Source organism: Carcharhinus amblyrhynchos, chromosome 4, assembly GCF_965287045.1.
Source record: "Carcharhinus amblyrhynchos chromosome 4, sCarAmb.v2.hapA, whole genome shotgun sequence".
NCBI lineage: Eukaryota > Metazoa > Chordata > Chondrichthyes > Carcharhiniformes > Carcharhinidae > Carcharhinus > Carcharhinus amblyrhynchos.
In genome coordinates, this window is record NC_137327.1 from 53,699,025 (window position 1) to 53,721,410 (window position 22,386).

General features: G+C 41.9%; 1 protein-coding gene across 3 annotated transcripts in view; it reads left to right on the forward strand.

Annotated features, from left to right (window-relative positions):
• The first annotated feature begins 6,863 nt into the window (after positions 1–6,863).
• The window catches only part of wdr59 (WD repeat domain 59), an 84,086-nt gene continuing 68,563 nt past the window's right edge, over positions 6,864–22,386 (forward strand). For 2 of the 3 annotated variants that reach the window (XM_080187165.1, XM_080187166.1), the window contains exons 1-5: positions 6,870–6,952; positions 13,729–13,778; positions 15,104–15,239; positions 19,938–20,023; positions 21,947–22,027. In XM_080187165.1, the coding sequence (XP_080043291.1) occupies positions 6,899–6,952; positions 13,729–13,778; positions 15,104–15,239; positions 19,938–20,023; positions 21,947–22,027 (407 nt within the window). In that variant the 5' untranslated portion in view covers positions 6,870–6,898. Of the gene's footprint in view, positions 6,953–13,728; positions 13,779–15,103; positions 15,240–19,937; positions 20,024–21,946; positions 22,028–22,386 lie in introns of all 3 variants that reach the window. The other variant, XM_080187167.1, reaches the window with a different exon arrangement.

Consider the following 22,386-nt stretch of genomic DNA (forward strand, 5'->3'; position numbering starts at 1 on the left):
ATGATGCATTTGGGCATGATCAACAGAGATTTATGAATGGAAAATCATTTTGTCATCGACTTCAGGAAGTGTAAAGGACAACATGCCTCTGTCTATATCAATGGGGACAAAGTAGAAAGGGTCGAGAGCTTCAAGTTTTTGGGTGCCCAGATCACCAACAACCTGTCCTGGTCCCCTGTGCCAACACTATAGTTAAGAAAGACCATCAACATCTCTACTTTCTCAGAAAACTAAGGAAATTTGGCATGTCAGCTACACAGATGCACCTTAGAAAGCATTCTTTCTGGTTGTATCATAGCTTGGCATGGCTCATGCTCAGCCCAAGACTGCAAGGAATAACAAAAGGTCATGAATGTAGCCCAATCCATCACGCAAACCAGCCTCCCATCCATTGGCTTTGTCTATACTTCCCGATAACTTGGCAAAGTAACCAGCATAATTAAGAACCCCACACAACCCAGACATTCTCTCTTCTGCCTTCTTCCTTCGGGCAAAAGATACAAAAGTCTGAGGTCACGTACCAACCGACTCAAGAACAGCTTCTTCCCTGCTGCTGTCAGGCTTTTGAATGGACTTACCTTGCATTAAGTTGATCTTTTTCTACACCCTAGCTGTGACTGTAACACTACATTCTGCACTCTCTCATTTCCTTCTCTATGAATGGTATATTTTGTCTGTATAGCATGCGAGAAACAATACTCTTCATTGCACTTCCCCCTTTTCAAGTGAACTCCTGCTCTGGAAAATCTCTACAAGACTTCTAGGTTGGCCAGGAATTCTTGTTCTGAAGCTCCTGTCACCAAGAAGTTACCTAAGTATACTGTTACCTTGGGTAGCCCTTGGAGGATGTTTTCCATATCTCTTTGGAAGATGGCACAGGCTAACAAGACCTCAAGGGCAAATGGGTACACTCCTACAATCCCTTATGTGCATTGATTGTAATATATTTCTGGGGGGACTCATCCAATTCAAACTGAAGACTTATGCCCAACTTGGAGAATGACCCTGTTGTGTTTGGACACCCAATTTACTGTTAGTTTATAGTCTCCACAGAAACAAACTTAATTGTTGGACTTCAGAACCGGGACTATACTCACGGCCCATTCTGCAAATTGTGCAGGCCTTATTATATCTAACTTTCAAGGTGCCTTAGTTCTGTTTCCATCTTCTCCAACAGGGAGTAAGGGACTGGTCTAGTTCTAAAATATCTAAATATAGCATTGGGATCAACACAGATCTTATTTTTCCCATGCCCTCTTGAAAAACTCCAGGGTGTCTGCTAATAACTTTGTACATTCTCCCCATGCCTAGCCTGAAAATCTCCAACCAGTTCAGCTGGATCTGCTGGAGCTATTTTCTCTCCATAAGGCTTTGTCTGTGCCCCTGTACAAAACTGAATGGGAGACAAGAGCAGATTGCTGCTGGTATGTTACTGGGGCCATTGTGATGTTTTTTATATATAAAGGTTCCCCTGGGTGGGTGTCTAGTCTGGTCTTTGTATCTTCCAACCTCAGGAGTTGGATGCCTGTTTGGAGGTGCTGATTGGTCAGTTCTCCAAAAACAGAGATGGCAGCTCTGTTGTCTACCTCCATCTACAAGGGATGACATTCACTAGTAATTCAACTACTATCGAGGCAATTTATATGTAATAATATGATTCAGTTGAAGTGTCCCTCTTTCTGGAAGATCATGGTGTGCTCAGGTACTGGTCTCAGCTTCTTTGGCAGCACGCATTTTGCTTGTTCCAGAAACTTTGTGCAGTTTCTGTGTCTTTTGACAGTGATTGCAATAATCTGTCATCTGGCTACTGCACCTTTCTGGAGTATATTGTCTGATACACTTGCAATTGTCATTGCATTTTCTTGACTGTCTGGTGGTGTCATTGGCATTTCTATATCAAAAGGGTCTCTTTTACACCTGACCTACAGAAGCACTCTCCATTGAGGACTGACTACACAAAGTTTCTCCTTCTAATTGGAGCACCTTACTGCCTGATGTGCCTTGTAGTTCCTGAGCCCATTTTCCAAAGCTCTCGGGTGACAAGGCTACTTCAACGGCCTTTTAAAATACAAATTGGGTTCTGCCAACAGCTTCTTTTTGGTGGTTAGGGCATTTATGCCACATACCAATCTTTCTCGCAACATTTCATTAATAGGCAGTCCAAATTTGCAACATTCAGCTAATTTCTACAACACTAGCCAAGAACTTAGTGACAGATACCCAGCACGTTCTCCCAGCCAGATTGAGGTGATATTACTGGAGAATTACAAAGGGCTTTGGGTTGTAGTGGTTTTTCACTAGATCGATTAGCCATCAAATGTTTTTGAATTGGGAACATCTGGATAGGTCAGACTTCTTATTATGTTGAAAATCAGAGCCCCACATGCTTGCAAACAATATTACTTTTTGTTTTATAGAATCCCTACAGTGCAGAAAAAGGCCATTCGGCCCATCAAGTCTGCACCGACACCAATCCCACCAGGTACTATCCCCACTTAGCTCCCCTGCTAATCTCTCTATCCTATTGCATTCCGGGACACTGGAGTCAATTTAGCATATCCAATCAAACCGCACATCTTGGACTGTGGAAAGAAACCGGAGCACCCGGGGGAAACTCACGCAAACACAGGGAGGATGTGCAAACTCCACACACACAGTGACCCAGGTCGGGAATTGAACCCGTGCTGTGAGGCAGCAGTGCTAACCACTGTGCCGCCATGCTGCCCGTGCCATATTTTTCCTTCAATGCTGTTAGCACAGAAGAAGTAACCCACTGGTATCATAGGCTTGAGTTTCCCTAAAAGAGACATAATAGTCTTTTCTTACAGAAGATTATTGACTTATGGATTGTTCGGAGCAAAGGATTGGAAAGAAACAACTTTTCTCCTCATCGCCAATGTAGTCATTCAACCAAACATCAGTTTCCTGTCACCAAAGAAAAGGGCTGCACCTATGGCTTACAGTAAGGTAATCTTTGCCTCGGGATCTACAACAACGGTTTGGGTAGAGTAACAGGTTTAACAATCCCTACTGACCACTTCCCTTTGGTCTTTGAGGTCATCATAACACTGTCCATGGCCCAGAACACTCCTTTAGGTGAAGCAGTAATTCACTTGTACCTCCTTCAATTTAGTCTACTCTATCTGTTTCTCACAATGCTGTCTCCTCTACACTGGGGAGACTAATCACAGACTGGGTGACCACTTTGCGGAGTACCTTTGCCAAATCCACAAGTATGATGCTGACCTTCCTATCGCTTGCCATTACAACCCACCATCTTGTTCTCATGCTCACATTTACGTCCTTGGCTTGATGCAATGTTCCAGTGAATCTACTGATCACCATGAAACCATTGTCGATTGTCAGAAAAACTCATCAGGCTCACTAATGTCCTTTAGGGAAGGAAACCTGTCACCCTTACCTGATATGGCCAGCATGTGACTCCAGAGCCATAGCAATTTGGTTGACTCTCAACTGCCCTCTGAAATGGCCTTGCAAGCCATTCAGTGGTATCAATCACTCAAAAAGGCAGCTAACCATGACCTTCTGAAGGGCAACTAGGGATGGGCAATAAATGCTGGCTAGCCAGCGATACTCTTGTCCCACAAATGAATAAAACAACTGAAATCACTTATCCCTGCTTTCACATTAATTCTTACTCATCCTGGCAGGTCTACTTACATCTATTTAATGTTTTTAAACACGATCTACTGGATCCTGTGCTCTATTTCCACAATGGTGAAATTAAAAAAATTCTCTGCATTTGCTGTTAAAATTATTTTCAAACTTACTCATCTTGTGCCGTTAAGGGAATTGTATCCTCAGTGTTTTGGATGTTATTCACTCTCTTCATAAATGTGCCTATTCTATTTGAATAAAGCTCCAGGTTGTTCTTTTTGCCTGTTTTTATCAGTTTGGGTTTTCCACCCTGCTATACACATCTGTGCATTTTGTAAATTTAGTCTCCTCCTTTCTTTATTAAATAAGTCTGCATTTGGTTGCCTCCAAAGGAATCAAAGAATGGTTGCAGCTCAGAAAACGATCATTCAGCCTGTTGTGTCTGTGCTAATATTGTGAAAGAGAAATTCACTGAGTGCCACTCTCCTGCCTTCTCCTCATAGCCTTGCTCATTTTTCCTTCTCAGATAATAATCCAATTCTGTCTTGAATGCCCTTATTGAACCTGTCTCCACCACACTCTCAGGCAATGCATGCCAGATGCTAACCTCTCTGTGAGAGACTGTCCTCTGGTTCTGAATCCTTCCACCAATGGGAAGTTTCTCTCGTCCTACTCTGTTCAAACCCTTCATGATTTTGAACACCTCCATCAAATCTCTTCTCAACTTTCTCTTCTCCAAGGAGAACATTTCCAACTTTTCCAATCTAATTGTATAACTGAAGTTCCTTATCCCTGGAACCAATCTTGTGAATCTTTTGTGCACCCTTTTTAATGCCTTCACATCCTTCCTGAAGTGTGGATGCAATATTCTAATTGAGGCTGAACCTGTGTCTTATACAGGTCTAATGTGCTTCTGTAGTCTGTGCCCTTATTGCTAAAGCCAGGGATGGAATTTGCTTCATTAACAACTCTCCCAACTTGTCCTGTCACCTTCAATTATTGATGGAAATGTACACCCACGTCCCTCTGCTCCTGCACCCCCTTTAGAATTGTAACTTTTATTTTATGTTGTCTCTCTGTTCTTCCTGCTAAAATGAATCACTTTGCATTTCAGTGTATTAAACTCCATTTGCCACCAGGCAGTCCATTCCACCCACCTGCCTATATCCTTTAGAAGGTGTTACTACCATTCTTACTGTGCACAATACTTCCAAGTTCCATCTTCTTTTTATTTTGTTGCCTGCCATTTCCAAATATAGGATTGGATTCTCCCCCCAAAAATGTAAGTGTTGAGCTCGTGTAAAAACTGGAGTGAATCCGGCTGGTTTTTTCAGCAGGACTTTCAAAATGAAGACTGCACTAGTGTGAATATCATTTAAAAATCAGGGGCAGTACAGAAAGAGGGCATTCAGCCCATCAAGTCTGCACCAACCACCATCCCACCCAAGCTCTACCCCCAAATCCCTGTATATTTACTCACTAATCCCTCTAACCTACACATCTCAGGACACTAAGGATAATTTTTAGCATAGCCAACCTATCCCGCACACCTTTGGACTGTGGGAGGAAACCGGAGCAAACCCATACAGACATGAGGAGAATATGCAAACTCCACACAGACCCAAGCCAGGAATCAAACCTAGGTCCCTGGAGCTGTGAAGTAACAGTGCTAACCACTGTGTTACCGTGCCGCCCCAAACTAACTGTCATGAGTAGAATTCGAACCCATGCCTCGAGACAGCGACCTGGCTGCAGCACCTTAGACCGCTTGGCCATCTCGACATCCCACCACTTACGTGTCCTCCTTCCGCACAAGTAATAAAGCTTGAAAGTTTGAGTACTCTTGGTGCCATAATATTGATTGTACCTAAATCAATGAGTCTTGCAGAACAGTTGGATTGCAAAATCCTTTGGACTGGTATTTTGACTACTGTCAAACAGCAACGTAGTTGATTCTTCCTTGTTCAAATTGGGATGAATGACAAATAGCAGTCAAGCAAGGGTATCCATATTCATAACAACAGTGCAACTTGAATACATTGATTGTGTCTCTAAAAATAGTCAGTTTGTCACATGTTCGTGGCAGATCTGCAAAATAGGACAACCAGGAAGTCTCACTGGAATGATCTGAATGTTGATTGTAAATAGCTGAGCATATTGAGCACAAACTGAACATTAAACTGAAGTCCAGTATGTTTATATACTGTCATTTAATACCATTTAATTTAATTTAATACCATTATATCATTACAATATAAAGTAAGAAGTCTCACAACACTAGGTTAATGTCCAACAGGTTTATTTGGTAGCATGAGCTTTCTAAGTGCTACTTCTTCATCAGGTGAGTGGAAAGATAGGTTCACAAACAGGGCATATATAGACATAGACTCAATTGCAAGGTAGTGATTGGAATGTGAATCTTTACAGATACAAATAATGTAACTGAAGAGAGGGTTAAGGGCAGGTTAAAGTGGTGTGAATTGTCTCAAGCCAAGACAGTTTGTAAGATTTTGCAAGCCCAGGCAAATCATGGGGGTTACAGGTAGTGTGACATAAACCCAAGGTGCTGATTGAAGCCATCCTCATGCATGTGGAACTTGGCTATCAGTTTCTGCTTGGCCATTCTGCGTTCTGTGATTCAATCATCAGGCAGGAGTGCTCTCTTCCTGCCAGGGTACACTTCAGCAGTCAAGGGCATTCAGCCTCCCATCTTCAGGTTAGTGGCCTTCAAGACACTTGACAATGCAGAATCACCGAAGAGAAACTGTTTGCCAAGTTCCAGACACACAAGAACGGCCTCAACCAGGATCTTGGGTTCCTGTCACATTATCTGTAAACCCCGACGATTCGCCTGGGCTTGCAAAATCTCACTAACTGTCCAGGCTGGAGGCAATACATATCTCTTTAACCTGTGGTTAGCCCTCTCTCCACTCACAATGTCTGTACCTTTAAGGATCTGATTACCTATTGAGACTCACATTTTAACCATTACCTTGCAATTGAGTTTGTGTCTATGTATGCCCTGTTTGTAAACACACACATCTAATGAAGGAGCAGAGCTCCGAAAGCTCGTGACTCTAAATAAACTTGTTGTTCTGAGACTTCATACTGTGCCCACGCCAGCAACTCCACATCAATTGTACGAAGGTTGCAGGAAAGGCTTCACATTCGGATAGGCCGCGCCTTAGCGGCGGCACGCTGGCTTACGCGATAACGTCTGCCGTTACGCACAGCGCGATGACGTTCCGTGTTGTTGTTGGTCGCTGACTCCGTCCGTGACATGGCGGCTCGGTGGAGCAGCGAGAATGTGGTGGTGGAGGTTAGGGACTCGCAGGTAACTGCACGCTGAGCAGTCGTAGCGGTGTACGGGGACTCAGATCGCGTTTGGAGAACGAACGCCAGTTGAGCGCGGGCAGGGGCGAGAGTTGCCCGAGGATTTGCCTCAGTCAGGGCCCAGGCAAGGAGAGCGCCCATGCGCGGGGCCAGCCCTCACTCCCTTTCCTTAAAGACCCAGTCCTCTCACTGTGGCTTCAGACTGTGTGCTCTTCCTGCACCTCACTTAATTTAAACTACTCAGCAAACTGCACTTCTGCTTTTGGGCAGGATTTGAAACTTGGCTGATTGAAGCTGTTCTTGTGCATGGTCTCGTGATGTATTGCGGGAAGTGCTGATTTATGGATCATTATGCTGTTTTTTTAAAACTGTAAACAGTAACATTAGGCAACCACTCGTGCCAATTTTCCAAATTGACCCAGTGCCAAGAGATGAGCTAGGATGAAAGAGTAATACTGCAGATGCTGGCATTCTGAAATAAACACTATAATTCAGGCCTGGCATCACTTGAGGGGAGAGAAATAGTTAATGTTTCAAGATCAACATGAATGACTCTTTGGGACTGACTGAAGAGCTGACTTTTATTCATTAGTGTCACAAGTAGGTTTACGTTAGTACTGCAGTGAAATTACTGTGAAAATCCCCTAGTTGCTGCACTCCAGTGCCTGTTGAGTACACTGAGGGAGAATTTAGCAGAGCTAGTGCACCTAATCACGTATTTTGGGTTCTGGGAAGACATTTGAGCACCTGGAGGTAACCTGGGGAGTGTTACCATGGGGAGAACGTGTACTCTCTGAGAAAATGCTGTGGAGTTCAGAAGCTGTTTAAGGGGTCTGAATAAGGAAATATAATAAATTATGTACGTAAAGCTAAATAAATAAAGATTGGTGACCTGTGGGTGCTGAATGCAGAAGAGTAACAGCACAAAGGAGGCCATTTATCTTATTGTGTCTGTGGCAACAACTGCACCCTCAACATTATTCTGTAGCCCTATATTTTCTTTCCTCTTCAGATAATTGTCCGATTCCATTTTGAAAGCCATTTTCAGACTGTGCATTCCAGATCCTAACTACTCACTGCATAAGTTCATTTCTTCTGTCACCTTGGTTCTTATGCCATTCATCTTAAATTGTGTCCACTGGTTCTGAACCCTTCTGGCAGTGGGAATAATTTATCTTTACTCTGTCCAAAACTTCCTGATTTTTAAAACCTCAATCAAAACTTGTATAATTTTTATTTTGAGGAAACCCCTAATTCTCTATCCATGTAACTGAAATTTCTCAATAGTGCATACATGCTTGTTTAAAAAAAGTTGCACGTTCTAGAATGCTTTTGCGTCCTTTCCAAAGTATGGTGCCCAGAATGACAATCAGTTTAGAGTTGAGATTCAATAATGGTGGCATACTACAATGGATCACTAACGAGTGGGAAAGATTTAGAGGAGCGAATTTGAAGAGAACTTAGGTGGAAAGACTGTGTAATATAATAGGGACTTTAAATAATAGTGTAAAGGGCAGAAAGTTGAGCTTCTGAAGTGCTTCAGGAGAATTTTCTTTATTAATGTGTTTCTAGTTATTAAAGGCATATTGTGGATTTGAGGCAGAGGATATGAAAGCAAAGAAGTTATGATGAACTTTTGTCATCCACTAATTCGGCCTCAACTGGAGTATTGGATTCAATTCTGGGCATCATGCTTTAGGAAGGATGTGAAGACTTTAAGGAGGGTGCATAAAAACATTCAGAGAAAGATTCCAGGAATGGGGGATTTTAATTGCACAGATAGTTTTGAGAAACTGGAATTGTTCTCTTGGAGAATAGAGGGTTGAGAGGCAATTTCAGAGATGCACTCAAATCATGAGGGGTCCATTCAAAGTGGACTGAGATGAACTATTCCCATTGAAGGATGGATCATGAACCAGAGGACGCTGATTTAAAAGCAAGAAAGACGTACATTTATATACTACTTTTAATGATCAACCCATGTCTTAAAGTACTTTAGAGCCAATGGTGTACTTAGACCCAATAGCGACATGAGGAAAATCTTTTTTAAGTAGCATGTGGTTAGGATCTGGAACATGCTGCTTGAGCGTGTGATGGAGACAGGTTCAATCTTAACTTTCAAAACAAAATTGACTAAACACCTTGATAGACCAAATTTGTAGTGCTGTGTGGAATGGGCAGAAGGGCTGAAAGTCTGCCTTGTGTGCAGACATTCAATGTTTGCCTTGCCAGTAATGATCTTGTATTTTACTTGATCATAATTATATCCTTCATTAACAATCCAGACGGTTTTATATATATTTATAGTGATAAATGCAAAGGAGTGGATATTCAAATCAAGATGTGTAGATAATTTTCTATTTGGGCAGAAAAAGCTCCATTTTTTGGCCCCCTCTTGAAAACTTTATAACCACTTATTGGTATCTTTTCTAGGTGGCCATTATTATTATGTGAATCTTGGTGGGTCATTCAGTGTTGGGGTGCAGGAATTGGCACCACAGCTGAATATTATTCTGGCATTAAACCAATATCCCACACAGTGTTTCTGATTAGAATCCTTGATGCATTTTCCCTTCCCTTCAAGTGATTCCCAAGGCCACTTCCAACCCTGCATCAGAGTGGACTGGTTGTTACCAACAAACTTGGTATAGAATTGGAATGTAGTCTGGGATATTCCTAATTATTATAGGGTCTACAGTGCAGAAGGAGGCCCATCAAGTCTGCGCTGACTCTCTGAGAGAGCATCTTACCCAGACCCACCTGCGCTTTATCTGTAAGCCCACACATTTATCCAGCTAACATCCTCAACGTACATATTTTTGGATGCCAAGGGGCAATTTAGCATGGCTAATCCACCTAACTGGCACTGGACTGTGGGAGGAAACCAGAGCATCAGGAAGAATCCCATGTTGACGGGGGGAACGTGCAAACTCCATGCAGTCAACCAACATTCAGTAATGGGTAGGAGGTGTTGCACATGTCTCAGTTAATAGACTGGACTAGATTTTGGTTTCACACAGTGGCAGAGAGGTTAGCACTCTGCCTCACAGCACCAGGGGCCTGGGTTCAATTCTGGCCTTGGGTGATTGTGTGGAGTTTCCATATTCTTCCCTTGTCTGTTTGTTTACTTCAGTCCTCCGGTTTCCTACCACAGTCCAATATGTGCAGGTTAGATGGTTTACCCATAGTAAATTGCCCCTTAGTGTCAGGGGGACTAGCACGGTAAATATGTGGGGTTATGGGGATAGGGCCTGGTGGGATTGTTGTGGGTGTAGGCTCAATGGGCTGAATGACCTCCTTCAGTATTGTAGGGATTCTGTGATGATTCTATATCTGGCCAATATTTGAAAAAAAAGCTATGCTAAGGAATGAAAAATTACTGAGATTTTGGAAATTCACCATTTTACATTTGTCTCAGGGCTTCACCTCATCAAATGAGATGGAATGATTGAAATGTCTTTTTGAAATTGAAAGTGCCAATCACAGTGGAAAAGTAATGCAAATACAGAATTGTGATTGGAGGAATAGCAAGTGTGGGACAGTCAAGCATCTGTGAGGAGCTGCTTTTCCAATCACAAATGAGCCCCAGCTCATCCAGTCACAGGTTCCTTCTCCCCTGCTTTTCCAGAGACAGAATCTGTGATTGGAGATGAGGAGCAGTTATTCTGGCTGAACTGTTGGCACCATGCAAGAAAAGTTTGGCTGCGCTGTCACCAATCACTCCCACCAATTGCTGGGCGATGAGTCCAACCCATTTCACATCTTCAGAGAGGCTGAAGACAAAAAACGTAATAAAAGGAGATGGAATGGGAATGAGTCCACCAGCAGCTTTTCTGCCTTTGCCTCCAATGTGGCCAAAGGAGGAGAGTGTGTGAGAGAGCCTGGAAAATTCTTGTCATTAATGAAGCTGGGAGCATTCCTAAAGGGGGCTAACTGGAACACGAATGTCTTCACCGGCAGCAGCCAGCAGAATGAAGATCCATCTCCCAGATGTGCAACTGCAGTATTGGACAGGGGAGGGCTTTTTCAAAATATCTGTTAATGTTTAACATACCACCGAGAGTTGTGCGTATGCTCGCCTTCCCCCTGCAAGCCCCATGCTGTGGAGAGCAGCAGGCTGGCTGGTAAATTGAACTTTGTTCCTGGAGGTGTCTTGGTCATATCATGAGGTGTGCAAATGTAGCTCACAGTTTAATTTTTACGGAAAAGGAATCAATGTCAAGACACTGTAAGGTGCAGCATTCAGCAGTAGTCTGTAGGATGGGTGGCTTTACTGCACCAGCTGTTGCTTTCAATGTGCTGGGCTTTCTCTGTTTGAAGGATCATCCAGACTCAAAATGTTGGTTCTGCTCTCTCTTCGCAGATGCTTTCAGACCTGCTAAGATTTTTCAGCATTTTTCTGATTGTGTATGTGTGCTATTATCTGCCTGTGTAGTCTGCTCCATACATTGACCACGTTCTGTTTAGAGCTAAATCTGTGTTCCCGTCCTTGTTCTGACCTTGTCTGGTAGTTGCCGACTGTCTTGAGGGCTGTTGCCGAAACAGTGGTTTGGAGAGACTGAGAGGAAGAGTAAAGCAGAAACTGGGAATTTTGGAAAGATTGTGGATGGGAACCTGGTTATCAGGTGCAGGATATTGCATTAGATGGTGCAAGTCTGATGCATACCCCACTTCTGCTGTGTAAGGCACAAAAATCATCTACCTCCTAACTTCAAGATCAAAAATGGACCTTTTCCATCAGGATGTGATGTACAAATCTCCAGGCAATAGCAGTGGGTCAAATTCTTCAAATGGTGGATTCAATTTGATAATATAAGGCATCTTATGAAATGTCAAGATAGTTGGGTAAAATGGTTTTGGCTTCAAGCACCATGCTGAACTTGTACAAAGTGATTTATAAATACAGGAGGTTTTGCGGCACATTGGGTAGCATCTTTGTCCCCAAGTCAGAAGCACTGGGTTTGATACCCAGCCAAGTACTTGATGGTCACATAGGTGCATTCATGATGTGACCAAACAGGATGATCATCAAACTGCAAATCCTTCCAACACACTCCAGTGGCAGTTGGTAACAGTAGGAGAAAATCCTGGTCAGTCATGTGATGAAAAGAAAGTTGGAGCCTTGACCATCATTAACTATAGCACCAGACTATAGCATGCATGTAAAAACCACATTGCCCTGGCAGTTCAGACTTAAGTGATCTGTAGCGCATGTACACCACAGATTCTGTCGAATGTTGACAAAATTCTCTAAGTGCACAAAGGATAAAAAGGTCACTTGTGCTTGATTGCAATTTCTTATGGAGATATGATTGGCAGTGATTTTTTTTTTTAAAGAAATACATTAATCTTATTCAGGGATTAGAGTTGAATAAGTATTTGGAGAAAAAAAAAGCAGGGATATGGGGAAAGAGTAAGGGAGAGAAACTAATTGAAGACCTGGTGCAGATTCAATGGGCCAGATGACTGCCGTCTATGCTGAAATATTCTGTGATTCTGTCAGGACAGTTTGCTGAGGAATATGATGTAGTTTCATACATAGCTGTGTTTAGCTTGGTCCTGCAATGCTTTTATTGGGGGTTGCTAACAATTGTTGTACATTACCATTGTTAATCATCCACACACCTACTAAATTAAATCAAAGCAGCACAATGTTCGCCAATGACTTTTAACTCTAACATGAATCAGTTACTGTGCAGGATCACAGAGGCAATTAATTTAAAATCAGGTCTGGGTGAAAAGTGGTTAGTCATGACGTGGAGATGCCGGTATTCGACTGGGGTAAACACAAAAAGAAACCTCTCAGTATCAGGTTAAAGTTCAACAGGTTTATTTGGTAGTAAACACCACTAGCTTTTGGGGTTTGCCCTTTCATCAGTTGAGTGGGAGTTCTGATCACAAACACAGCATATACTTGTATTCTAATCAGTATTCTGTAAACTGCGTGTGCCTTTATATGCTCTGTTTGAGATCAGAATTCCCACTCACCTGACAAAGGGGCAGACCCCGAAAGCTAGTGGCGTTTACTACCAAATAAGCCTGTTGGACTTTAACCTGGTGTTCTGAGACTTCTTACTGTGATAATTGGTTATCGAATTTGCCTGAGTATAATGTTTTAAATTTAATTTATGGTTTGATTGATCTTGGCCAGCAAGTAACATATAAAGGGTATCCTAAGTGTTAAGTTGGGCCTTGGTCATTCCTTCCAAAACTCACGGATGTATCTGCGATTGGTAGATTGGCAAGGACAAGGTCAAGTAGGCTCTTCCCTTACTGCATACCGTAGGCCCTATCTGGCAGTTATGTCCTTCAGGATATTGCAAATGAGAGTTCCAACGTGTTTAAAGAGTTGGGATATGAGAACAATTCTTGGATGTGGTCTGGATAAGAAAGTAGACATGAATACATGACAAAAGTGTTGACTTGGAATCATGCCCCCCTGCCCCCCCAATCCCTTCCTCAAGTGGTTGCTTCTTGATTATAATGCACAATTAATTGTAACCATTGTATAAACGCGTCAGGATGACAGTGACAGACTTCATACAGAACCACATGGATGGTCCATATTTTTTGTAGTGCCATAGGTTATCCAAGTTGCTTTTTTTAGACCAACTCAACCAAGTTGTTGAGGTCCTGTTGGGACTGTGATGTGAGAATCTTCAAGATGAAACAATTTTGACACTAAGTTGATCAATTGCTTCCATGTTTATGTTGTTCAATGAATTGTTCTGATGCACTTTTGTTTAAAATGTTAATTTGTGATTTACTTATTTCTAGGCAACTGCGATGTCTGTGAACTGCCATGGCCAGCTTGCAGTGCTCTCTGGGTAAGCAGCTGTTCTAGGACGGGCAGTAACTGAGTGTAAACCAGGTGTTGGTTTTCATCCATTAATGTATCCTCAGTTTTGTTGCCTACTAGCCTACTTACTGTGATGTGGGAGTATAAAGAAGTACAGGACGCTGCATCGTTTTTTGTAGTTTACATGTTTCTTAATGTTCCTGTTACAATTAATAGTCATATTCAATCCAAATGTTCAGCCTTATATTAGAAAATGGGGATGAAGGTTCTATTTAGACAGTACCTACCCACCGAACACTGAAAAAGTGCTAGTTTTGTGTCTGCCTTTGCTTCAGTTAATATACTCTGATTAAGTAACTTTATGAAACCACAAAGTCATTTGAGACTGACGGATTGCTGACCATTGAACAGCAAATCAATACTACGAGAAAAGTTACTGATAACGCGTATCACCTTTCAGGAGAAAATCAGTACCATTGCTGTGTTTTGCAGTCCTGTAGCTGTTCCAGTTTATGCATGACGATTGTAGAGAAGTTGTTTTCTAGCCTGAGTCCCTCTGGCATGGTATCCACCATGTTATTTTGGAAGTGTTGCCTGATGTACACATGAGCAGCATTGTTGCATTGTGTGGGGAAGAATTATCACAGTTTCTCAATCTATATGGGCATGGGGAATGGCATAGATTTTTAAGGATTTATTATTAGTACTCTTAAGGATGGGAATGGTCCTTGTACACTGAAGGTACCCACTGCATTCATCCACTTTTATTCAAACCTGTCAGTACCCCTATTATTATCAGTGTTGTTTTCTCATACCTCATGCCCCATCTGAGTGTGATTAAAAATTGTAGAACAATTTGTTTTGAATTTTGAGTCACTGTGTGCTCTGGATCTGTGCTGAATAAGAATTTCTCAAATTCCTTTCACCTAGTAGTGATCAGATAGGCAACCACAGGAGTCCTTGCTGACATTGCCATTCTGATGCAACCACTTGAAGCTGAATGAGCTCCTTTTCCATTTCTGCCTCTATCAGTTGGAACTGCTCAAATCTATTAGGTGCTTCTGCAGAACAATGTGTAAGCAAATTGGGAGCACTGGCCATGTTCCATAAATTCTCAGTGAAGATAGGAAAGGAGCTGGAAAGATTTAATATTTTCTATTTAAATTTCCAGCAAGAATGGGAATTTGCTTACTGTATTTTCAGTCACTCTACTTGATTTTTAATGAGCATAACTGCACACAATAGGAGCAGTTTTTCATTATGGTTTGGCAGGATATGTAGAGATGGCAAAAGTTGCCTTTTTATGGATGCAGCAGCACTGGTTTGTCACTGCAAATGTTTATTTCTTCACAGGCGCCGTTTCTTGTATATTATAAATTTAGATGCTCCCTCAGAAGTACCAAGAAAGATTGCAAGACAGAGCAAATGGGACATTGGAGCAGTGCAATGGAACCCACATGAAACCTCCTCCCACTATTTTGCAGCTTCAGTAAGTATTAAATTAGCTTTAACTCATTAGGGATCCTGGCATAGGGCTAAAAGAAGACATGAGGTTGCTTTGGCAGACAGATTGAAGGAAAATCCAAAGAGCTTCTATAGGTATGTTAGGAGCAAAAGGATAGTGAGGGATAAAATTGGTCCTCTTGAAGACTAGAGTGGTAGACTGTGTATGGAACTAGAAGAGATGGGGGAGATACTAAATGGTTTTTTTTTGCATCCGTATTTACTGAGGAAACAGGCATGGAGTCTACGAAAATAGGGCAAACAGGTAGGGAGGTCATGGAACCTTTACAGATTAAAGAGGAGGAGGTGCTGGCTGTCTTGTGGCAAATCAGAGTGGGTAAATCCCCAGGACTGGACAGGGTATTCACACGGACTTGAGGGAGGCTAGTAGTGAACTTGCAGGGGCCCTGGCAGACATATTTAAAATGTCAGTATTCATGGGGAGGTGCCGGATGATTGGAGGGTGGCTCATGTTGTTCTGTTGTTTAAAAACAGTTCCAAAAGAAATCCGGCAAATTATAGGCCAGTAAGTTTGATGTCGGTGGTGGGCAAGTTATTGGAAGGTGTGATAAGGTATAGGATCTACAAATATTTGGATAGACAGGGACTTTTTAGGGACGGTCAACATGGCTTTATGCTTGGTAGGTCATGTTTGACCAATCTATTAGAGTTTTTCGTGGAGGTTACCAGGAAAGTAGATGAAGGGAAGGCGGTGGATGTTGTCTACCTGGATTTTAGCAAGGCCTTTGACAAGGTTAGTTAGGAAGGTTCAGTCGCTAGGTATACATGGGGAGGTAGTAAATTGGATTAGACATCGGCTCAATGGAAGAACCTAGAGAGTGGTTGTGGAGGGTAGCTTCTCTGAGTGGAGGCCTGTGACTAGTGGTGTGCTGTAGGGATCGATGTTGGGTCCATTGTTGTTTGTCATCTATATCAATGATCTGGATGATAATGTGGTAAATTGGATCAGCAAATTTGCTGATGATACAAAGATTGGAGGTATAGTGGACAGTGAGGAAGGTTTGCAAAACATGTAGAGGGATTTGGACCAACTAGAAAAATGGGCTGAAAAATGGCAAATGGAATTTAACTCAGACAGATGTGAGGTATTGCACTTTGGAAGGACAAACCAAAGTAGAATGTACAGGGTAAATGGTAGGACTCTGAAGAGTGCAGTTGAACAGAGGGATCTGGGAATACAGGTACAGAATTCCCTAAAAGTGACATCACAGGTGAATAGGGTCGTAAAGAGTGCTTTTGGTACATTGGCCTTTATAAATCGGATTATTGAGTATAAAAGTTGGAGTGTTATGGTAAGGTTATATAAGGCATTGGTGAGGCCGAATTTAGAGTATTGTGTACAGTTTTGATCACCTAGTTACAGGAAGGATGTAAATAAGGTTGAAAGAGTGCAGAGAAGGTTCATGAGGATGTTGCCGGGACTTGAGAAGTTGAGTTACAGAGAGAGATTGAATAGGTTAGGACTTTATTCCCTGGAGCGTAGAAGAATGAGGGGAGATTTGGTAGAGGTGTATAAGATTTTGATGGGTATAGACAGAGTGAATGCAAGCAGGCTTTTTCCACTGAGGCTAGAGGAGAAAAAAACCAGAGGGCATGGGTTAAGGGTGAAAGGAGAAAAGTTTAAAGGGAATATTAGAGGGGGGGAGCTTCTTCACGCAGAGAGTGGTGGGTGTGGAATGAGCTGCCGGATAAAGTGGTAAATACGGGGTCACTTTTAACATTTAAGAAAAACTTGGACGGGCTCATGGATGAGAGGGGTGTGGAGGGATATGGTCCAAGTGTAGGTCAGTGGGACTAGGCAAAAAATGGTTTGGCACAGACAAGAAGGGCCAAAAGGCCTGTTTCTGAGCTGTAATTTTCTCTATATGAGAATAAAGATAAAAGTATCACAAACTTCCTTCAGCTTTGTTACTGAGATGAAAAGGAAAATCTGTAAGCATCAGAAGTCTCAAATACGAAATATTTGAAATGCACAGCTGGTTGATTAGATTTTGAGAACAACAACTTAGTGTCTTTGGCAACATATTAGATAATGTAGAAGATAGACTTTGATACCAAGCAGGGTGGTGAAATGGGCAGAAGTGTGGTAAATGAAGTTCAGTGGGGAGAAATCTGAAATGATGCATTTTGGGAGGGCTAGAATTGAAAAACAATATACTCCCAATAGCATGATTTTGATAAAGGTAGATAAACAAGGAAGCCTTTGTCTTAAAAGTGACAGCACAAATGATAAGCTGGTTTAAAGAATCTCTAGAGGTTACATGGGTTTATAAAATGAGGGCTGGAATATAGAAGTAAATAGATCATGTAAGAAATTTATGAATAAAAGTTTAGCCTTCCCCTGGAATATTGTGGACTATTTTGGGCTTCAGGAAATCCATGAGAGCATTGGAATTGTTCAGAGGAGTTTTACCAGGGTTGAGGGAATTCTGTTATGATGAGAGGTTAGAAAACATAGGACTGTATTCCTTTGAAGAGACAAGGTTAAGAATTGACTCTCAGAATTTTTAAGAAAAAACTGTTCCTTCTAGTGAGTGGATCAATACTAGACAACGTTGGCAAAAGATGACGAGGAGGAGAGGAGGAAAAATCTTTTCACTGAGCTAGTGGGATCTCGGATGTTCTATCTGGAATGGTGATTTTAAAAGGGAATTGCACAGGTGCTTGAAGTTAGGAACTTGGAAAAATTAGAAGGAAAATGGGTAGGAGTTGGTGTGATGGAGCTAAACATTACAAAAAGCATTGCACTTCTTCCAAAGAGCCAGCCTGAACTAAATATTTCTTTGATTCTATGTTAGGTTGTGATTCTTCATCAGTTCTGGTATTTAAATGACTTCAGGCAGTATAAAGAACAAAGAACAACCCAGCACGGGAAACAGGCCCTTCGGCCCAATGAGCCTGTGCCGCCATCTTAACAAAGCATTTTCCTACATCTACCTTGACCCGTGTGTACGCGTATGGTATCCCTATTGTAACCAGATTCAGGGGAGAATAGTTACACCAATCAGCCTAACAGCACATCTTTAGGGCGTGGGAGGAAACTGGAGCACCCGGAGGAAACCCACGCAACCACAGGGAGAATGCGCAAACTCCCACAGACACTGGCCCAAATCCGTGTGTCTGCACAGCTAGCAGTGATAGTCACTGAGCTGTTGTGGTGCCCATCTGCTGGTCCAGTTTTAAGCATGCACAACGACGCAAAGTACTAGGCCACTCTCGAAACATCCAAGAGCAGCCCACGCACGACCCACCGTGTGCATGCCCCTCATTAGACAACAAGGTGGACCGACACACCTGTGGATTAAAAGAGACAAGACGTTAACATGTAGCATTACCTTTCCAGTATCGACCCGAGGCTCTGACCCTTTTTAAAACCGTCTCCTGTAACCCTCCATCCCTGTTTCATTCATGTGCCTGTTTAAGTAACCCTTAAACAAGTCCAGTGTGCCTGCCTTCACCACCTTACTTGGTAGTGCATTCCATACCCCAACAACCCTCTGTGTGAAAAACCTCCCTCTAGTATCCAAATTATACTTCTCCCCCCTCACCCTTAGCTCGTGACCCCTCATGATATTTGTCTCCAATCTGGGAAAAAGCCTGCCACTGTTGACTCTATCTATACCCTTCATTATTTTATACACCTCTATCAGATCCCCCCTTAATCTCCATCTTTCTAAGGAAAAGAGCCCCAGTTTACCCAATCTTTCCTCATAACCCAGTCCTTCCATACCAGGCAGCATCCTGGTAAACCTCCTCTGCACTCTCTCCAGGGTGTCCATGTCCTTCCGGTAGTAAGGTGACCAGAACTGGACGCAGTACTCCAAATGCGGTCTAACCAACGTTCTGTACAACTGAAGCATTAGACGCCAGATCTTATACTCTATACCCCTTCCTATAAAGGCAAGCATTCCATAAGCTTTCTTTGCAACCTTCTCCACCTGGGTTGCCACCTTCAGAGACTTGTGCACTTGCACTCCCAGGTCCCTCTGCATTTCTATACTCAAAGTCACTAGAATTTGTAAAGTAAGACAATTTATTACAATGTCTACTGTAAACCTCAGGAACAGAGAGAGAATAAAATATATTTAAAAAGAAAAGACAATTGGTGTCTGGATAGGTTCATAAACAGTGGTCTTACAGAGTTGCTAGAGGTCCAGGTAAAGACACAATGTCTGGTAATAATGTAGTATGCTCAATTGATGTGCTTACTTCAGGACTTTAGTCTGTGTCTTAGTGTGACGGTGCAGTGCTTTTGCTTTAGCTTGACGTGTGATGTTTGTTCAGATCTGCTGTGCAATAGTCCCAAAATTGTTCTGATCTTGTGTTCACTTGTCTTGTTCATTTGAGCCATGTGAGAGTAACAACATATATGTCCTTCCATTATCAGCATTTCTTATGTCCCATTTTGATACCAATATTGTTCCTTTTGGTGTCAGTGCACCTATTGGAGTTTAAGTAAAATGCACATACAAGTAGGATTATTCAAACCCACTTGGAGTTTTCAGATTAAACATTAATATCTCACAAGGATAAAACTTCATCCCTGATCGTTCTGGGAGTGGTAGAATGGAGATCTAACCTTGACTCAACTTGCTGAGGTAGTGTACTGACGAAGTTTCTGTTTTGTAGTTAATGTGTGGTAATATCTGGCTATATATTTCAGTGTAACCAGCGAGTGGATCTCTACAAGTGGCATGATGGAAATGGCGAGATCCACACCTCACTGCAGGGTCATACTCGCGTTATAAGGTATTTTGTTTGGAATTACATCCTCTGCATAAATAAAATGGATATATTACACTGACTCTTACAGCCTTACAGATCCTGTTAAATAAATAATTTTGATTTGAACCAATTGTTTTCTCTTTAATTCTAGATTGAGTAATAAACAGTTGACACTTCTCAACAGCGAAGGTTCGCCAAACTAATTCCTGGGATGGAGGGATTTTTCTTTGAGGAAAAGCTAAATAGACTGGGCCTTTATTCCCTGGAGTTTAGAAGAATGAGAGGTGATCTCATTCAAACATACAGACTTCTTGGGGTTTGTCAGGATAGTTACACAAAGGTTTTTTTTTCCTGGCTGGGATATTTAGAAACGTGGACAGTCTCAGAATGAAGGGCAAGCCATTTAGGACTGAGATGAGGACAGATTTCTTCACTCTGAGGGTGAATCTTTGGAATTCTCTGCCCCAGAGGGCTGTAGAAGTTCAATTATTAAATATGTTAAGACTGAGATTGATAGATTTCTGCATATTAAAAACATCAAAGGACTGAATAATCTACTCAGTTTATTTTTTGTTTCTTTTATTCTTACTCCTGGAAAGAGAGGGATTGTTTTTGTTCTGTTGGTTCCAGTGACTCTCTGTTAGATTTGTTTTCATTATGAAATGTCTGTGATTTTGAGCAGCTTCTGACAAGGAACTTGGACTTGCAGACTGCTCTGACAGCCTAAAACTGCTGTCCCTTTCAACATATACATTTGTGTAGGAAGGTGAGAACACCAGGGATGGGATGAGAAGCAGGATGTTGATTGATTAATTGTTTCGATCCTGGAATGCAAAAGTAATCCTTAGCTTCTTTTCCCCTCTCCCTCATCCCATCCACCCTTAGCTCCAGTAATGTGGGCATAACTGGCAAGGCCATCCCTAATTGTTCTTGAACTGAATGGTTTAGTAAGTAATTTCAGAAGGAAGTTAAGAGTCCACCATACTGATGTGAGTCTGGAATCACATGTAGACCAGGTCACACTGGGCAAGGACATTAGTGAACTGGATGAAAATCAACTTTTTATGTACAATCAGTTTTATATTTCAGATCTATTTATTGAATTTAAACTCCACCAATTCCAGTAGTGGGATTTTGACCCAGGTTGCTGGGGCACTAGCCTGGCCTCTGGTTACTGTGCCAACACCCCCACCACCCCCAGACTTTACTTTCCTAAGATGTTTCTGGTCTCCTTACCGCATTCCATACTGCATCAAGTTGAGACCGTCCAGAACTCTGCTTCAACTCTCACCAGGTTCCATTGAAACCTTTACTCCTGTTCTCACTGACCTATCCCTGACTTCAGAATTCGCATCCTTGTTTACAAATTCCTGCATGGTCTTGCTCCTCCCAATCTCAATAATTTCCTCCAGCCCTACAAATATTACTGATATCTGTGCTGCTTGATTTTCGGCCTCATGAGCATTCCCAATTTCAATCACTTCACCATTGGTCACCTATCATCAGCTGCCTAGCCTAAGCTGTTCAACTCTCACCCTTGCTTCTCTCCTTTAAGGCATTCATTAAAACCTAATTGACCAAACTTTTAGTCATCTGCCCTAATAGCTTGTGTCTCATATTTTGTCTTATAATGTCTCCAGGATATTTTAATACTTTTTGGCTATTATATAAATGTCTGTTTGTGTTAAGACAATCAAGAAAAAAAGGGTTATTCTCTCAAAATGGGATATACGTAATCAAAATATGTGCAAAGCAAAGAATCATGAAATGTATGATTTTCCTGATGCGAGAAGCGATATTTGGTTGCGATGAATGTAATTCTGTTTGAATTCTCTTCAATCTGTTCTAAGATACCTGCTTGCAACCATGTCGGGTTCCCTTCTTCTTTTACTGACATGTTCTCTGCATATAAATTCTTCAAGTTGTTTTCTTTGTCTGCCCTTCTAGTGATTTGGAGTGGTCATGGTTTGAACCGGAGCTGCTTGTTACAAGCTCTGTTGACACTTACATCTACATTTGGGATATCAAGTAAGTCGAGGACTTTGGGAGTGGAGGTGGGTAAAAATTAAAACCTTTGCTGGTGTCGGAAAGAGGGCAATTTTTTAAATGCTGAATTATGAGCGTATAAATTAGGGAAACATGTACAGAATTAGATGCAAGACATACTAGTAGTCCACCCACATGGCAGTAATTGCGGTTAAGATTAATTCATTATATTTAAAGAGATTATCTGAACTACTCTGTTGTGGTAAATGTTGGAAGACTGGTGGAGGCACCTGATAATCTGTTTAGTGATGGATGCTGTTGTAACTGTCACAATCCTGTTTGGTAGTGGGAATGAAGATGTTGAAATCCTTCTTGTTGGCAGGATGCGGATCAAATCCTCA